General features: G+C 31.3%; 1 protein-coding gene across 5 annotated transcripts in view; it reads left to right on the top strand.

The window, feature by feature from the left end:
* LOC111703752 (uncharacterized) overlaps positions 1-17,566 on the top strand; it is a 61,840-nt gene that overhangs the window by 22,950 nt on the left and 21,324 nt on the right. For 3 of the 5 annotated variants that reach the window (XM_023475794.1, XM_023475792.1, XM_023475795.1), the window contains 7 exons: positions 1,562-1,642; positions 4,284-4,323; positions 5,329-5,451; positions 6,713-6,838; positions 9,225-9,320; positions 10,032-10,134; positions 11,917-11,993. In XM_023475794.1, coding sequence (XP_023331562.1) covers positions 1,562-1,642; positions 4,284-4,323; positions 5,329-5,451; positions 6,713-6,838; positions 9,225-9,320; positions 10,032-10,134; positions 11,917-11,993 — 646 coding nt within the window. Of the gene's footprint in view, positions 1-630; positions 1,087-1,561; positions 1,643-4,283; positions 4,324-5,328; positions 5,452-6,712; positions 6,839-9,224; positions 9,321-10,031; positions 10,135-11,916; positions 11,994-17,566 lie in introns of those variants that run through there. The other 2 variants (XM_023475790.1, XM_023475791.1) reach the window with 1 other exon arrangement.

The following is a 17,566-nucleotide window of genomic DNA, read 5'->3' as shown; positions in this document are numbered from 1 at the left end:
AGAGCTGGGAACGTTTGAATGGCGCATGTCGGGATTAATTCTTGATCCACTCTTTTTCTTAATCTCAAGATAAAATAATGCTTGTTCTCCTCTTGTAATTAATCTCTAGATTGATTAACCGATCTGGATTAAGGATATTCTAAAGTTTCAGCTCAGATCAAACTGTGTAAAAAATACAGCATTTTACAGAATTTTCTCCATTTATTTCCTAAAAAAAATTTTCAAAAAAAATTTTTCATTATGGTTTTGACCACTTGTAACTTGTATATATGAGTAGATCTAGTAGAATATGATTCCAGCTTTTAAAATAATTCGTCCTCCATGTTATGTACAAAAAATTCAAATAGTCCAAATATTAGACTCGAAGTTTAGAATTTGTTTGAGATCCTCCTTTAGCAGAGAAAGATAACAATGCTGTAGATAATTTTTTTACCTTGTTTTGCTATGGTGAACATTAAAAAAATCGACTTTTAAATATTACTCTGTTTATTAATATTGAAGCGAAAAATATTTTTTATAAATAGAAAATTTCTAAAATAATTTTTAAAATATTTATTTTCAAGCCTGAAGGTCTTTACCTAAAGTTTAAAATTTATCTTGGAAAGTTTAAATTTTAAAGTTTTCAGATTATCTATAATGTAGAGAGAAAGTTGAATTCATGTTGCTATCTAACACCTCCCATTTGGGGTTTCCCCTCCCATTCAGTCCCATGGTTCCCCTCACCCTCCTCACATATACAGTATTGGTTCCCCAAAGCCACCTCCCATACCCATCTCATCATCAAAACCCCCAAACCCCTCGCACTTTCTTAACATCGGAAAATGGATATACCTCCATCCCTAATTGGCCAAAAAGAAAGGAGGGTTCTGATTGGACAAACACGGTTGATAGTCCTGATTGGCAGAGTTCAATGCCAAGCTCTCATTGGATGAATAATTCTCTAGACAGCTCTGATTGGACAATTAACTCGTTAAAAGATTCTGATCGGTTGAACAATTTGTCGGTTGAGGGTCCAAAATCTCAGTTTTTAATCGGATATTTAAATCAATCAGAAAGTGATCCTCCTAAAACAAGGCATATCTATAGGTAAAAGCTGCCTTAAATATAAAAAATCTTCAAAATTGATCATTTTACATTTAAAAACTTATCATTAATAAAAGTTTAGTATTTGAGCTGAAAAGATTTATGATTTTTTACTAATCTTTAAAAAAATATTTTTCAGTCAAACGCCTTTTTAAAGTCTAAATTTAAGTAAGTTTAAGAGGATTTAAAAAAAGGGAGAGAGAGATATTAAAAAATCTAAATGCTTGAGAAGTTTTACAGAATGGTGAACGATCCTCTGATTCCAAAGCAAAATAAATTATGTTTTAATCTTTTGCCTTTCTTGCATTAAAAAAAGGAGACTTTCTTAGTATTAGAAAGTAGGCAATTAAAGGAGTGTGGAATTGGAGCCTTATTACCTAATTCTATTAAGTTTTAGATAAATGTTTTTTTTTGGTTTTTGGTTAAAGATCAAAAATAACATTAGAATATTTCTAATAATATATTTATGATTTGTTAGGAAACTGCGGCGGCTGTGCGGGTCAACTGATGACGAAGAACTAAAGGAATGCGCCAGCTTGTGCACTATACATCAGGGCAGGTACACTACAGTCATTCTACTAATAGACCAGGCCTGTCTATATTTTGTGCAATAAACATGCTAATGCCAAATAGCTGGTGTTAAAAGGGACTGTAAGCATAATTTCAAGTGACCCATGGCAATGTCCGATTTACAACCGTACCCGTAAAAGTTTTGTCTGATGTAAGACGTATGAATTAGCTAAGATGTAAACAGTATGAGCTCAATAGCTCGGAATAGGTATAGTTCTATTGATGTATAACCCCTTCAGGTCTCATACAAACCCGGAGCTAAACTCAGATTGTATAGTTCTCTTGAGGTAACCCCCTCAGTCCTCATATGGACCTGGAGCTAAGCTTGGATTGCGAGTAGTCCGGCCTATAACCAAGACAACATAACAGTTCTTTTGTTATAGTTAAAGGTCGGACTGGGGCGGATAATAAGTCACCTCATGTATAACGTGGAGAAATGTTTGTTTCTTTGGGAAACGCCAAACCAGAAAACATGAATTGAAGGCATGTTTAAACGTGTGGGAAACTGAAGCCACCGTTGCCCAAAAATCTATTTAAATTCAAGCCATGAGCCACGGCTTGAAAGGAGAAAATGGAGTTAGCTTTCATGAAGGGTCAGAAGATGTAAGATTAACTCGTCGTATGAGGCGATTGAAAGGCGGAGAGTCTACCAGAGAGCTCCGGCCACTTGAAAATACGCTTACAATCCCTATATACCATTAAGCTAGACCGACTGGTACGAGTCTATAAGTTTGGAGTTTGGATCATGCAACGATTGGATTGGTTTGAGTATTTCGAGTATGCAACTAATACATTTAAATGAGCAACTTTTTTATTAATCTTTAAATCTGAATATCTTTCTTTTCAAATGTGCAAAATTAGTAAATCGTTATATAACTGTGCAGTTGTCAAAACTTTTTAGTTCATCACTTTTTTCACTGCAAAACTGCACTTTTAACTACAAAGCATTAAAATTAGAAACTTTTGAAGAAAATTTATGCAAATCTACGATATGAAAGAAGACAATACGATACCAATTAAATAAAAATAAGCTATAATTAATACTAAAATTGAATTTTTTGGAGAAAATATTTTTGTCTGATTGTAAAATTTATATTGTGACACACTTGAAGCGTGACAGTGTGACTAAATAATTAGTGTAAATGGACAAAATTGTTGTCACAAAAGTTATGTTTAATGTCCTATAACTTTTTTACCACAAAATAAATCAAATCGCATAGAAATATACAATATACAATATTCAATATACAATATACAATATACAATATACAATATACAATATACAATATACAATATACAATATACAATATACAATATTCAATATACAATATACAATTATAAATCTAAAAATTACCCTTTTCCAGGAAACAAATTAAGATTAAATATATATTAACAAATATACAATATACAATATACAATATACAATATACAGCATACAATATACAATATACAATATACAATATACAATATACAATATACAATATACAATATACAATATACAATATTCAATATACAATATACAATATACAATATACAATATACAATATACTATAAACTATATACAATTTACAATATACCATCAACAATATACAATATACAATATATAATATGCAATATACATCATATAATATACAAGCGTTTTTTTCGAGCAGTGTGCAATTTTATTCAACCATTGTCGCAAAAATGTGAAAAAGTTTTTCAAAAAACGTTTAGAAAAATTTGCTATGCTCTGAATAAAAAACAGTCAAATATCTACACTACTCTTCTTGATTTCAGCATTTTGAAAGCCAATCCAGAAGTGAAGATATTAGTTATATAAAGTTTAATAAGGTTTCTTTTATAGAGGCCCCTTTATTCAACCGATGAGGCCTGAGATGAGATTTTAAAAGCTTAAACCCGACTAAACCCCAAACTCGGGCTTAGATAGAACCAAAGTCAGGATTGGTTCTGATTCGACCAATGAGAGACTTGTTGCAAGCTTTCTCTCTGTAGCAGACAGAATGCGGTCAGATCAGAGCCCATTCTCTCCATAGAAAGTGGTCGTGTATTTCACGAACTTTGGGGGACGATATGTTGGCCGCTAGATGTCTCGTGCTAAATTCTTATCTGATAGATAGATATTTCTCCGTACATTTCACGACCAAAATAGGAGACGTCAAGTTGTCGACCAATGTAGTTTATGGAAGGAACGGCCTCAGCTTTGACAAGGACATGTAAATTTCGAAAATTCAAACTTTATGTAGATACATTATTTTCATAGTAGGTTTATTTTAAATGATCAAAAAAATTTGACACCACAAATAATTTACGAGATTTTAAATGTACAAATATAAAAGATTTTACGAAATTTACGATCATCAGCTACTAAAGACTCAAGCCTTAAAGAGAGAAAAACCCTAGATGGTCGGTTCTTACTAAACTCAAGGCCATCTAAAACCCGGATCTTGACTTGAGCTTTACTTGGGTCTAAGCAGACGCAAAGACCGGGTTTTAGTCGGGTTTAAGCTTTTAAAATCTCATCTCTGATATATTTGTAATCTCATGGATCTGCCGATAATTCGAACTGTCGGGGGTCATTTGCGTAATGTTAAACACAATAAGAGGACTTGTTCTAACAATAAATATTTTAGATTTGAAGATATCTGCTCAGGTGGTGACCAGGTGCTTCAGGTAGTGATGTGCCTTTAGCTGGTTCATTTGTGGGTCATTTTTGCACATATTTGCTTTCAGGGTCAAAATTTGGCAAAGTGAAGGAGTAGCAAATGTTTTTAAATTTAATATTTTAAACATTTTCTTTTCTTATATTATGTCAAACTTGGACCCTGACAGAAAAAATACAAAAAAACGATTCAAAAAAACGATTCAAAAACGAAGCAATTTCCTTTGTATTTAAGGATAATAGTATTTAAGGATAATAGTATTTAAGGATAATAGTATTTAAGGATAATAGTATTTAAGGATAATAGTATTTAAGGATAATAGTATTGCAAAGTTGAATAAAAGTAAACTGTAAAAAACAAAAGTTTAACATCTTGGAAGTTTAATTATTCTTTTAAACGATCTTAAACGATCTAAAACGATCTTAAACGATCTAAAACGATCCAAAACGATCCAAAACAATAAACAACGCTAAACCCATAATCTGTTTTGATCTGGACTTGAACCAGAAAATCTGATTCGGGATTTTAGACCCTTGCAACATGAATGAATATAATTACCATGTATATATGCAAATTATCATTAAAAGTCATCTTAGATCTAAAAAGTATATATTCTTGAAAATAAATCATATTAATGCGTCATTTAAACAAAAAGACAATTAAAGGAAATGAGTTTTTGTCACAAACTCTACTTTTCTAATCTCTCTATCGTTGCTACCCAATGTCGTAGACCTTTGATATTTCAAACTATGAATTCCGTTTGACCTAACAATCTAAGTTTGAAATAACAAAGGTTTATATTTTCAGATTGTAAAGATAAAGGGATTAGACATTTTGAGTTTGTGACAAAAACTCAGTTCCTTTACCTACTTATTCTGGTTAATTTTAGTAAAGAAGTCGGACATTATCTAACTTCGTTTAATTAATTATTTTATCTGAACTTTAATCAGATTAATTTGAAGAAAACACTCTTAACTTTTGGAATATATGTTTTTTGAATGAATTCATTATTTAGGATGTTGTCACTTTTGCTACTTCAATCGCTACAGAGCTTGCTGATTGTGATCCGCTGTCTACTTGGCAGAATTCTTCAAATTGTGTTAATCTAACAACAGTAGATCCATTGATCTCTCCAGTTGTAAGTTTTTACATTACTTCGAGTTCTTGATCTCTTAAGGTGAAAGAATTCACTTTTTTTGAACCCTTGATCTCTCCAGTTATATCCCTTCAGTTGTAAGTATCTACAATTTTTCGACCTTGATCAGTTTAGTTGAAAGTATCTAGTAAAAGTAAAAAGTAAAAAATTATTTATTTATGAAATACAACAAAAACATACAAAATAAAGTGTTTCAGGAGAAAATATTTAAAAACCTCTAAAAGTAGAGGTTGTGGGAATATTTCCCCCCAATTCTAAAAAAAATATAAAACTAGAAATAAAAGGAAAAGGAAAGGAAAGTATAAGGAAAGTTACATATTTATTGTTTACACTATATTTAAATTAGTGGTGGATTGTTAGGATTTTTCGACGATGAACTAACAACTTTAGAAATAAAAATTAATTTGTAATGTAAAAAAAAAGTAAAAAAAAGCTTTATGGAGTGTGAAAAAGATATAGGTTCTATGAAAAACGGGTATTTTTAAGCATCTTTTTAATTCGCGCTGATTTTTGACATCCTTTATGTTTGATTATATTTTTTACTCTTATTAATCTTTTGATCCATTTGATCTCTTCTTGTTGAAGATATCAACCTTTTTTCGATCCCTTGATCTTTCCAGATAAACGTATCTACCCTTTCTTTCGACCACTTAATCTCTTCAGTTATGAGTATCTACATTTTTTTTGAGTCCTTGATCTCTCAAGTTAAAGGAATCTTCTACCTTTATTTCTATCCCTTGATCTCTCCTGTTGTTAATATCTACATTTGTTGATCCCTTTATTTGAAATTTTGTTCTTTATATATTAGCAGTTTTTATATTTTTAGTTATTTTTTTAGGAAAATTAATCTTCTTTTTCTTAATAAAAATTATCTGACTTGAACAGTTGAAAAAATTGAAAACTTAGCAACTTATCAAGTTTTCAACTAATATAACTAATTAATCATAAAACATTAATTCATTATAACTTATTTATCTTGAATCTGTTTAATGTTTGTATTCAAATTCAAGAAACGCCAAACCCAATTTTTTGTGGAAACTATTTGTATGTTTTTTTTTCGGATCCAATATAAACGTGAAAACGGATGAACTTTTTATTTTACAGATTTTTAACTTATTAGAAATTCTCCAAGCAAATCAAGAAAATCTTTGAATTTCTTTGATTGATCAAGTAAATCAACAATAATACACTTTTTTAAAACTGTTTTTATCTCATTAAGTTAAATCCCACATTTTTTATCTAGGATTGCGGACCAGCATGCTGGCCTGCTCCATTTGGTATGGCTTTGACCGTCCTGATCGCCGTGTCAATGGCAATTTGTATTGTCGTCACTACATTTGGAAATCTGCTCGTAGTTATCAGTTTTGCAGTAAGTTTTATTTTTGATAGATATACGAAAGGATGCCAAAATTGGATAATGAGATAGATATAAAGATATTTCTACTGGTACAGAATAGAGAACAAACACATGAATGAACCCTGATTGGATCAGGCGCTAATGAACTTGGCATGCAGGAGTGCAAGTGCTTTAATTTTGTTGTACCGAATTAACATACACCTTGATGACTCTGAAAGTTTGCAACCACCATCATATTTTTTTAAGTCTTTTTTAACTATGTTTAAAGATAAAGTTTTTTTTTTTTAAATCTATATGTATATATTAGTTTCACCCTTACCTAAGCTTTCGGTGCGTTCTGCAGTAAATTGCAGTACTCTGACCCCAGATATATTAGTGTTTAGTGGAGAGTGGTTTTATTGAATCCTTTAAACTATTTAACTGCGCATTATAATTGGTTTATATTGTTCAGTAGAATATAAAAAAAAACCTGTATCAAAAGCTTCTATTGTCAAGATTTTTTTTTTATCTAGTGTTGTATTTATTTATCATTTTATCTATTTAATGTCGTATCAATCTATCGTTGTATCTCTTTTATGAATTATCTATCTATTTTTATTTCTCACTTTGTTTTATCTATCTTCTGTTGTATCTCTAAAATTGAATCTATCTTTCGTCGAATCTATCTGACGTTGTATCTATCTATCGTTCTATCTCTCTAACGTTGTATCTCTAACATTGAATCTATCTTTTGTTGAATCTATCTAACGTTGTATCTATCTATCTATCTCTCTAACGTTTTATCTATTTATCGTTATTTCTCATCATACGTTATTTCTATCTTTTGTTGTATCTCTAACATTGTATCTATCTTTCGTTGAATCTATCTTACGTTGTATCTATCTAACGTTGTATCTATCTTACGTTGTATCTATCTTACGTTGTATCTATCTATCGTTCTATCTCTCTAACGTTATATCTCTAACATTGAATCTATCTTTCGTTGAATCTATCTACTATTGTATCTATCTATCGTTCTATTTCTCTAACTTTGTATCTATCTAACGTTGTAGAATATCTATCCTTGTATCTCTCTAACGTTTTATATCTCTAAGGTTGTATCTCTCTAAGGTTGTATCATTCTAACGTTGTATCTATATAAGTTTGTATCTATCTTGCATCTAACTATATATATATTTTGTATTGACTTTTCTATATCATATATAGTTTACGTAAAAGTTAATTTACAATAGATAATGCTGGGTTTCGATTTTTAGGACTTTGGGATCTTATTTTAATTTCCGCCGTCGACATAAATTTGGTTTTAGATGGTTGTTCAGCCGCTTTATCCTGCAGTATACTCAAACATATACAGAGTAACCAGAAAACTGTGGAATAGCATTATTAAGCGTATTCAGGAATTTTTCCAGGGGTGCTTATATTTTTTTTATCTTTCCAGGGGGGTGCTCAGCAACCGTTGGGGCCTGAAAACCCCCTGAAATCAAAAGATTTCACTGGTCCAGGGGGGGGGCTTAGCCCCCATTGCCCCCCTGAATACGCCCCTGAGTGTATTATATGTTGTTACAATGTAAATAGTTTAGAACCAGCGCGCTTTATAATTGGGTATTTAGTGAAGTGGTTCCATGTACACTGCACAATGTACTATTGCTTTGTTTTATGTAAATTGAACTATTTAAAATCATAATTTTAGTCTTTCAGCAGCTCTCTGATTCTTGATGATTCTTCCCTTTGTACACTTTATTTTTTCTATTGCTTACTCATACTGAAATAGATGTAATTTTAAACTTTCAAAATTTACTGAGGTCTTTGATGTCAGAGTTAAACACTTTTCTCTACGATATCTTCACACATTATTGATCAGAACCGTTGTGAGTCCTGAGTCCTAATTTAAAGAATTTGAGCCGCGGCTCAAATATGGTTGGTTCCACTAAATATTGTTTCAAGAATTAAACCGGCGCTAAATTGAAATAGGTTTTTGGCGAATTTGAGACGCGGCTTAAATTCATTAAATTCGGACTCGGTATTATTTTTGGTTTTTATTGTGACTTTAGCCGCAATTTTAAGCTCCATTTGTAGACTGGCGTGTCCGAGCTAAATCAGTACTACAGTAGCCTTTAAACCTTTGACGGATTAAAGTTGTCGGACTTATCCTCAGCAATCTACACAAACACTTTTTTTTGTTGAGCTTTGTTTGGAAGTAACGGATCACCTGTGTTGAGTTCACACTGTACGCAGCGTACATTGGGGTTCAAAGGAATTCAAGCGGGTTTCAATAGATTTACACACAGATATCTCTGTATTCGATGAGCAACATTGTTTTTAAGGGTATTGCCCGATATTTGCATGGAGGGTCTATGGAAATTATGCTTACAGTCCCTTGAAGATGAATTTTGTTTAGGTTGACCGGCAGATAAGGCAGCCGACCAATTACTTCATAGCATCTCTAGCTATAACTGATATTCTCATAGGCACCGTCTCAATGCCTTTCTTTACGGTAAACATTTTTTTAGAAATAATTATAAAATCCTTTTTTTCATACAGTATTTTTCTTATTATTTAGACAAGAACTGAAAATTAATTAACTGTCTTCTAAAGATGATTCTGGAAAAATAACAAAATTAAAAATAAAATTCTGGATTTTCATGATTTGATATTTGTAGGAGAGAAGGGGGGGGGGTAGCATTGTGGATGGACTCTAATTAAAAGAGAATTGTTTATTAGTTAAATTTAAACTATTCATTTAACTTAATTAGCTCATTTCATAGATTTAACGATAAGGTTTAAAGAAACTGAACACAATATTTTTATTTAAAGAAAATAAGAAAACTGAAAGAAGAGTTATTCAAATTTCAATTTTAGAATTGTTAAAAATTAAAAAATTTGGACTTTGGCTTAACAATAAAAATATTAAAATTTGGAATTTTTTTCAAGCTGTGAATTTTAATAATTATTTTATAATGCAGGGGGGGGATTCTTTTTAGAAGTTGCATTTAGATTTTAACGATAAGCACAATAATAATAATAATGATAATAATAATTATATTAATAATAATAATAATAATAATAATAATAATAATAATAATGATAATAATAATAATAATAATAATAATATATGATGATGATGATGATGATGATGATGATGATGATGATGATGATGATGATGATGATGATGATGATGATGATGATGATGATGATGATGAATTAGGTATACGTTCTGGTCGGCTACTGGCCCAACGAGCTGGGACCTATTCTCTGTGATCTCTGGCTTTCAGTGGACTATACAGTGTGTCTTGTTTCACAATTTACAGGTAAAGCTTCCTTATTGTTTCACAATTTACAGGTAAAGCTACCTTATTGTTTCACAATTTACAGGTATAGCTACAAAGAATGTGACTTCATGACCACATTGGGTTTATTAAACCGGTTAAATATTGTATTTGACATTTTCCAGGGATTTGATTAGAATGAGAATCAATATTGAAACTAATTCTCCATGAAAACCAATCAAGGTTTTATTTTCATTGGGCCTAACTTCTATATCGTCGAGCCTAAGAAAGGGCAGCTGTCGACCACGTGACACAAGATGTCCTCAGCTGATTCACAAGTTGGGTCTAAGATTGGGCCGTAAACCTTGGTCTAAGGAATTCAGGAAGCTTTTAAATCGCTGGCTATTTTTTATTTAAATTTACCGGGGTTTATTAAACCTTTCGGAGCATAACTTCTGAAAACTCCATAAAATGCTTTATTAGGATATTTTTTGACGTAACACTGTAAAGAAAAACTAACCTTTTTTTCATTCGTGATTCAATAAGTTTAAATTATAATAATAAATCATGGCAAAAATAAAAGTCCTAATTAATCAAAGTAAAAAGACTGAAGCTGTCAAATTAAACATTACTGAACGTTGAAAACAAAACTCAAGAATTCTAAAAGAAAAGGTATAGTAATTTTTCTTTAAAAATATCCATTCCAGCAAAAACATCTCAAGTGTAGCGAACATAGAGAATAGAATATATATTAGAGGGGAATTTAAAGAATCTCTCGGTATGAATTTTTGCAGTCTCTTTCAGCCTGAAAGGGAGTTCAAAGTGTACGAATCATGTAAATGTTCACAAACTATATGCAGTAGAGTACATTAATACAGTATGTTCCCTAGACTATTCATTTCAATTTCGAAATTTTGAAAGCTGTTAAATAAACTTTATAATGAATTAGGTGAATAAAAACCATAATTTGATTTATAGTTATAACGGCAAATCATCGTTTGTAAAGTGAAATGAATAGAGTCTATGTGAAATGATTATTGGTCAATTATGAAACCAGCCTATTTCATAATTTGGTTTTCTTTCAATATTAATTTTAGATTTTCTATAAAATGATATTCCAGGGCCCAAAAGATTATATAGCATAAATATGTGAAGTACCCTGCAGTATGGAAACAGTACAACAAAATGGCCGTTTTATCATTAGGGAGAAGAGTTATTTCTGGCATTAAACAACATCGGTTTCCCAATGTTCTTTAAAGACAAAGTTTGCCAAATACCGTCATAAATCTCATTCAGCATGGACAAATGTAGGAATTTATATGACCCACAACATAATATGCCAGTTATTAAATTGAAATATCTCTTTATTAGCCTTAAAGCTAATGAAAACAAAAACAAAAAAATTGTGTTTGACAGTTTGAGTAATACGAAATATAATTGATGAATTAAAACTCTATTGATAACTATTATTGATAATCATACTTTATGAATTGAAAGAACATATATATTAAAATATAAATATTTTGATTAATTCAAATCAAATATGCAGATATTGGATTACATAAGCAATAACAGATTAGAGCAATAACAATCTTTGCGTTTTGTTTATTTTATAACGTTATCCAGTATTGTATAATACAAATTGTATTACAGTGTTAAATCCTTTATCACAATAGTTTAATTCAATGTCGTTGAGTATATTCTTTTATTACTGTGTCGTCGATTATAACTTTTAGACCTGTAGTTAATCATAATATTCTTTTTCAGTGTTGTTGATGTTAATTCTTTATATAAATGTCGTTGATTATAATCCTCTTTTTTCAGTGTTGTTGATTACCATAGACCGGTTTTGTTCTGTAAAACTAGCAGCACGGTACAGAGCTTGGAGGACTGGAGATAAGGTAAATGAACTGTAGATTACGTTACACCACTGTACACTACTGTACACTACTGTATATTACTGTATATAACTATGCAATACTATACATTGCTGCACATTGCTGTACATTACTGTACACTACTGTAAACTACTGTACATTACTGTACATTACTGTACATTGCTATACACTACTGTACAATATAATCCATAAACTGAACATTATGGTACATTACTGTACAGTACTGTACAATACTGTACACTACTGTACATTACTGTAAATTACTGTACATTACTGTACACTTCTGTACAATACTGTACACTACTGTATGCATTATTGTACAGTGTACACTACTGTACATTAATGTACATTAATCAGTCCGAATAGAAATGTCGTCACGCAACTTAGCAAGTCTTCGCATTTGAGCTGAACAAACCTTTACGGTGTCAGAATTTTATGAATTTTAGCCGCGTCTTAAATCCTCCAAAAACCGGTTTCAATTGAGCGCGGGCTTAAATCTTGAAACAATGAATACGATTTTAAGTTGAACCAACCATATTTAAGCCGCAGCTCAAATTCTTTAAATTCGGTCTCGGTTCCAGTTTGTACGCGATCTGACTAGGCTTAATTTGTTAAAATATTCCGTAGAGTAGTTAATAATCATGTTTAATTACAAGAAAAACACTTATTACACTCATGTTTGTTTTTATTTTCGTCTAAGAGCACTCTTACAAAATGTAAGATATTTAATACCAAGTTTAGCTTCAGCCGGGTTTTACTCTTTAAATCTCATCTCCTGGAGATACAAGGAAGATTAGGTAAGGGGGATAAGGAATAGGATACGAAGGACATGGAAGGAGAGCCAAGGAGCAGGATAGTGTCCTTTCTATTATGATTTCAAATAACTAACGATATGCACTGAAAACAAAATTGTCTTACAAAAAATATTTTGAATGCTATTTCACCAAAACTTTCCACACTTCATTTATTAATATGAAGATTAGACATGATTTATTTTCCTTTATTTTAAATTTATCTCATTTTAAGAACAAAATGATATATTAAATATATCTATATATAAATTTGGCTTGTCTGTCTGTTTGTTTGTTTGTATCCAATAAACGTCAAAACGGCTGAACCGATCGGGCCCAAATTTTTTGTTGGACATCACGTGACCACAGGGAAGGTTTATGAATGAAAAAAATGTGTTTTATAGGAATTTAAAAAAAAAAATTTTAATTCTTGAAAATCCGTGATTTTTTTTTACAAATCCGCAAGATTTTTTTCTTCTTTGTTTTAAAATTCAAACAAAAAGTACATGTTTACAATTTAAATAGAAGATGTGTCCGAAGCGCCCTAAAAGCCAAGTATATATATGCTTTGATTTTTACAAGAACATCACTATGCTTTTTATTTGGACAGATTTTACTTTAAAAAATCTTGTTTTGTTACGTATATGCTAAATTGAACAATATTTGAAAATTGATTTGAAATTGAGTAAATGTCTCAAAATGCAACATGATCTGAAAGTAATTTCTTTTTAAAAAGGCATTTGTTCTCATAAGATTAAATATCAACAAAAAAAAAGTTGTCAAACCACTTGATTTGCACTGTGAGCTGGATAGAAAGAGAAGGTCAATTACACTGATCCGACCTTGTGACCTAGTTGCTCCTCTGTTTATATTCTGCACACAAGCTCTTTAAAAAGATTGTAACATTTCATTCTTGCAATTTACTTCAGTTTTACGTATACATCATACAAACACCAATACATACATTTTTTGATCTAAGCTACGTCCATGAATAATGTGCTAACAATACAATTATAACTTTGACTTTTTTAAATCAAAACTTTTAGAATTTTTTGTTGTATTATTATCTTTGTATAAAAGTACCCTGCAGTATGGAAACAGTACAACAAAATGGCCGTTTTAAATTTTTTTCTAGTAAATTCCACTCTAATATATATTCTATTCTCTTTGGTAGCGAAGGATGTTTGTAGGAAAAATTGGTCAAGGTTTTGACTGATATGATGAAAATGTGCGAATCTTCCTAAGAAAACATCGCAAAGCGGGTCGTTATTTTATTTAGTTGTCTAAAGGGAAAACAAGTTACTTGACGTCCCTCATGGGTTGGCAATGTCCGTGAAAAGGCGGTTAAATAAAAAATGGTAACAAGATTTCAACTTATATAAAAATGTCCTATGGGAGAAAAGTAGAAAGGAAACTGTAGTGTAAATCCTCTATAAACTGAATATATGCGGTAGCACAGCTTCCAACATTTAAACTAAACAAGCAATTTCAGCCTTTAAAGGAATTGTGCACATAAAAAGAAGATGAGCTAATTTTTTAGAATAACTTACCCGACTTAAAAAAATCATTTTGTGCATATTTTTGGATAAATTTTTATTTCGATGTAATTTCGATAGCGCTGTAATTGGCTTCTTGGTGTTTTTAAATCTTAATTTCGGCTTTTTTTTCTTTTTTTCTTGAACATTGAATAATTTCTTTAAAAACATACGCTTTAAATTAACTGCTAGTCTCTAATAACAGATACCAAATTGTGTATGTAAAAATAGACCAGGATTTTGCCATCAGTTATTTTTGTAAACTAAAGATAAAAACTTTAAGGTCTAGGTGTTGCGACAAGTCGAGGTTTTCAATATGATGCATAATTTGCATAGCTTAGTATTCTGAGCTGATAGTGTGCAAACTTTCTTGATTTACTTGTTAGTCCGAGATTTTCGCAAATAATGGATAGAACTTATGAGATAATAATTGGGATTGTAGATGTACACCATTTTGAAGTTTTTTAAAACTAAGGACTAGTTCCAAGTAAAACTCTGGGCTTAAACACGAGCCACAGAAGTTCGACGTACGATTTTGACTATAATGGAGACCACCGGAGTGATTAAATCCCTCCAGTGATCTCCAGCGGAGTCTAAATCTTACAATGAACTTCTTTGAGTCCTTAAAGACTGACGCAACCAACAAATATAGTTCCTTGGACTGAAAATCCTTCATTTTCTTTGCCCTACACTTTTAGATCCACTTCCATTTTACAGAATTTTTCCATTTAAGAAAATGTAATTTTTCATGATTTTTTACTAATTATTCTTACAATGTGTAACTGAATATTTAACTATAAAGCAATAGTCAGAGCAACTTCTTAGTTTTCATATTTATTAATACAAATTGTTTCTAATTGCTCCTCTTCAGTTAATAAACATGTTTAAACTGATGCTTTACAACAATCTGCTTGGTAATTGAAAATTGTAAGCTGAAAAGGAATTGAGTCTTTGCCACAAACTCAAATTTTGGAATCCCTAATCTTTGCAACCTGATGATGTAAACCTTAAATATTCGTAGTTTGAAATTTATAAGGTTTGCGACATTGGGTTGCAAATATATAGGGATCAGAAAATCAGAGCTTGTGGCGAAGACTCCATTCCTTAGAAAAGGAAATGAGTTATTGCCACAAACTCTAACTTTTTCCCCCTATATCTTAGCAATCCGATGTCGTAGACCTTTGATATTTCAAACTATAAATTCTGTTAGATCAAATAGTCCAAGTTTGAAATATCATCGGTTTACATCATCTGGTTGCAAAGCCATAGGGATTAGAAATTTGAGTTTGTGGCAAAGACTCAATTCCTTAGAAAATATATTCTGAATTAAAATAGCGCATATATTGTACAAAAAAAAACATGAATTCAGTATGCCTGAAGATTCAGGCAGTTGGCGAAAAACTCTAGGATTACAATGACAATTTTAAAGTTTGGAAATGTGAATAATTAAAAACAATAATATTCCTTGCCGCATCTCTTTTTCTATTATTTTGTCCTTGGGCCGGGGGGGGGGGGCATTGCTACCCCCCCCCTCCTCGATGAATTACTGTATACGCCCCTGGTCTGTTAATGCGTCAAGATGATTGATGATGATTAAAAACTATGTTGTCTACAAAATATTAAGATAAATGTAAAAAAAGAAAATATCTCAATTTTATGTGTTTGTTTAACTAATTTAGAATTATAATTCAATTCCTCGCACCTTACATAAAAGATGTGGATTAGTAATTTTAAAAAAGCATATAGTATTCAAAAGTTCGTACCCCTGATTTACAAAGGATTTTCCTCAAGTGGCAACTTCTTAAGGGTATTTTCCCAAGTGGCAACTTCCCAAATGTGCAATTTCCCAAGCGGCATCTTCCCAAGTTGGTCCTAGCTGCAGCGCTCGGCCCCCATCCTGTTCTAGCCGAGCAGCTCGGCCACCTAGCTCAGAATAGCTGCGGCGCTCGACACCCATTGGATCCATCGAAACCTAACCTTTGGGAAGTTGCCGCATGGGAAATTGCACATTTGGGAATTTGCCACTTGGGAAAGCCCTTGGTAAATGCCTTTGGGAAAGTACCTAACACCTTTTACAATACTAGACATAATTTGTCGAATAAAAAAAAATTTGTGTTGACAAATTTTTTTTATGTTATCATCGATGTTTGAAGGCAATTATTGAGAACAGTAGGAGACGAAATAATATTGAATGCATTATTAACTAACTAACCAGTAACCGTGCAATTTGTAGTATGCAATATAGTCACTGTAAAGTCCAGTTCATTTCAAGAACCAGTATCTCTGAAATGTCCTATTTTTGAAATGTCTTATTATGAAATGTCTTTCTATAAAATGTCACAACGCCAAATATACAGGGTGTCCCGCATCATATTAGACCGCATTAACGGCCTATATTACAATTTGGGGGACAAATAAGAAAATTTAAGAAGAATGAATCATTTAAAAAAATTCAATATAGCTAATAGAATTTTTTTTTGCAGAAAATGCTAGATTTTTTGAGTATTATGAGCGTATTTTGGCGTTCAGGATTGGAGATAATCTAATATGATATGGGACGCTCTGTACACCCCTGTAGAAAACAGGGCTTTTTCTTTATGAATGAGTTGAGTGTATAGAGATCAAGAACATTATTTAGATAATCCTAAAATTTTGCACGTTTTATGACAGAGTGATGCTAGGTTCACGACTTCAAGAAAATAAACATTCAGCTGGAGAAGAATTTAAAATTGCAAACAGTTGAGAAATCATAAACTAAATAGAAGTGTGCTTTGACGGAAGTTTTTGCAACGAAAATGACGTCCTTTGTTGAAACTTGGCAATTACTCTTATTTATTGCATAGACATAATTTAAGTTCCATGTCTGATTCACAAAGGTACCCTTTAAACCGTTATCTGAGCAAGATAAACATATTGTTTTTCTGGAAATATTTTAATTCTAAATTCCTAGTCTCTGCTGTCGAAATTCGCCACTCCCTATCATAAAAAACCACAGTTGGAAATTATCAATTTTTAAATAGAAAAAAGTTTTTTTCTCAGTCGAAGATTTTGAGGACACCGCTGTGAATCCAGTTTGATCCTGTTTGGATGGTTTGTCACTTGAAAGTACTCTAATTGTCTCATTATAAAGAAAAGAAACATTTCTGCAAAATTGTGTATATAAAATTTCGAATCAACTTCAAATTAATTTTAAATTTTGTCAATAAACCATCGTTAAAAGTCATGTTTTAACTAAAAATAAATTCTTTTG

Source organism: Eurytemora carolleeae, unplaced genomic scaffold (genome assembly GCF_000591075.1).
Source record: "Eurytemora carolleeae unplaced genomic scaffold, Eaff_2.0 scaffold299, whole genome shotgun sequence".
Taxonomy (NCBI): Eukaryota; Metazoa; Arthropoda; class Copepoda; order Calanoida; family Temoridae; genus Eurytemora; species Eurytemora carolleeae.
This window is presented reverse-complemented; position numbering and strand designations above follow the sequence as displayed.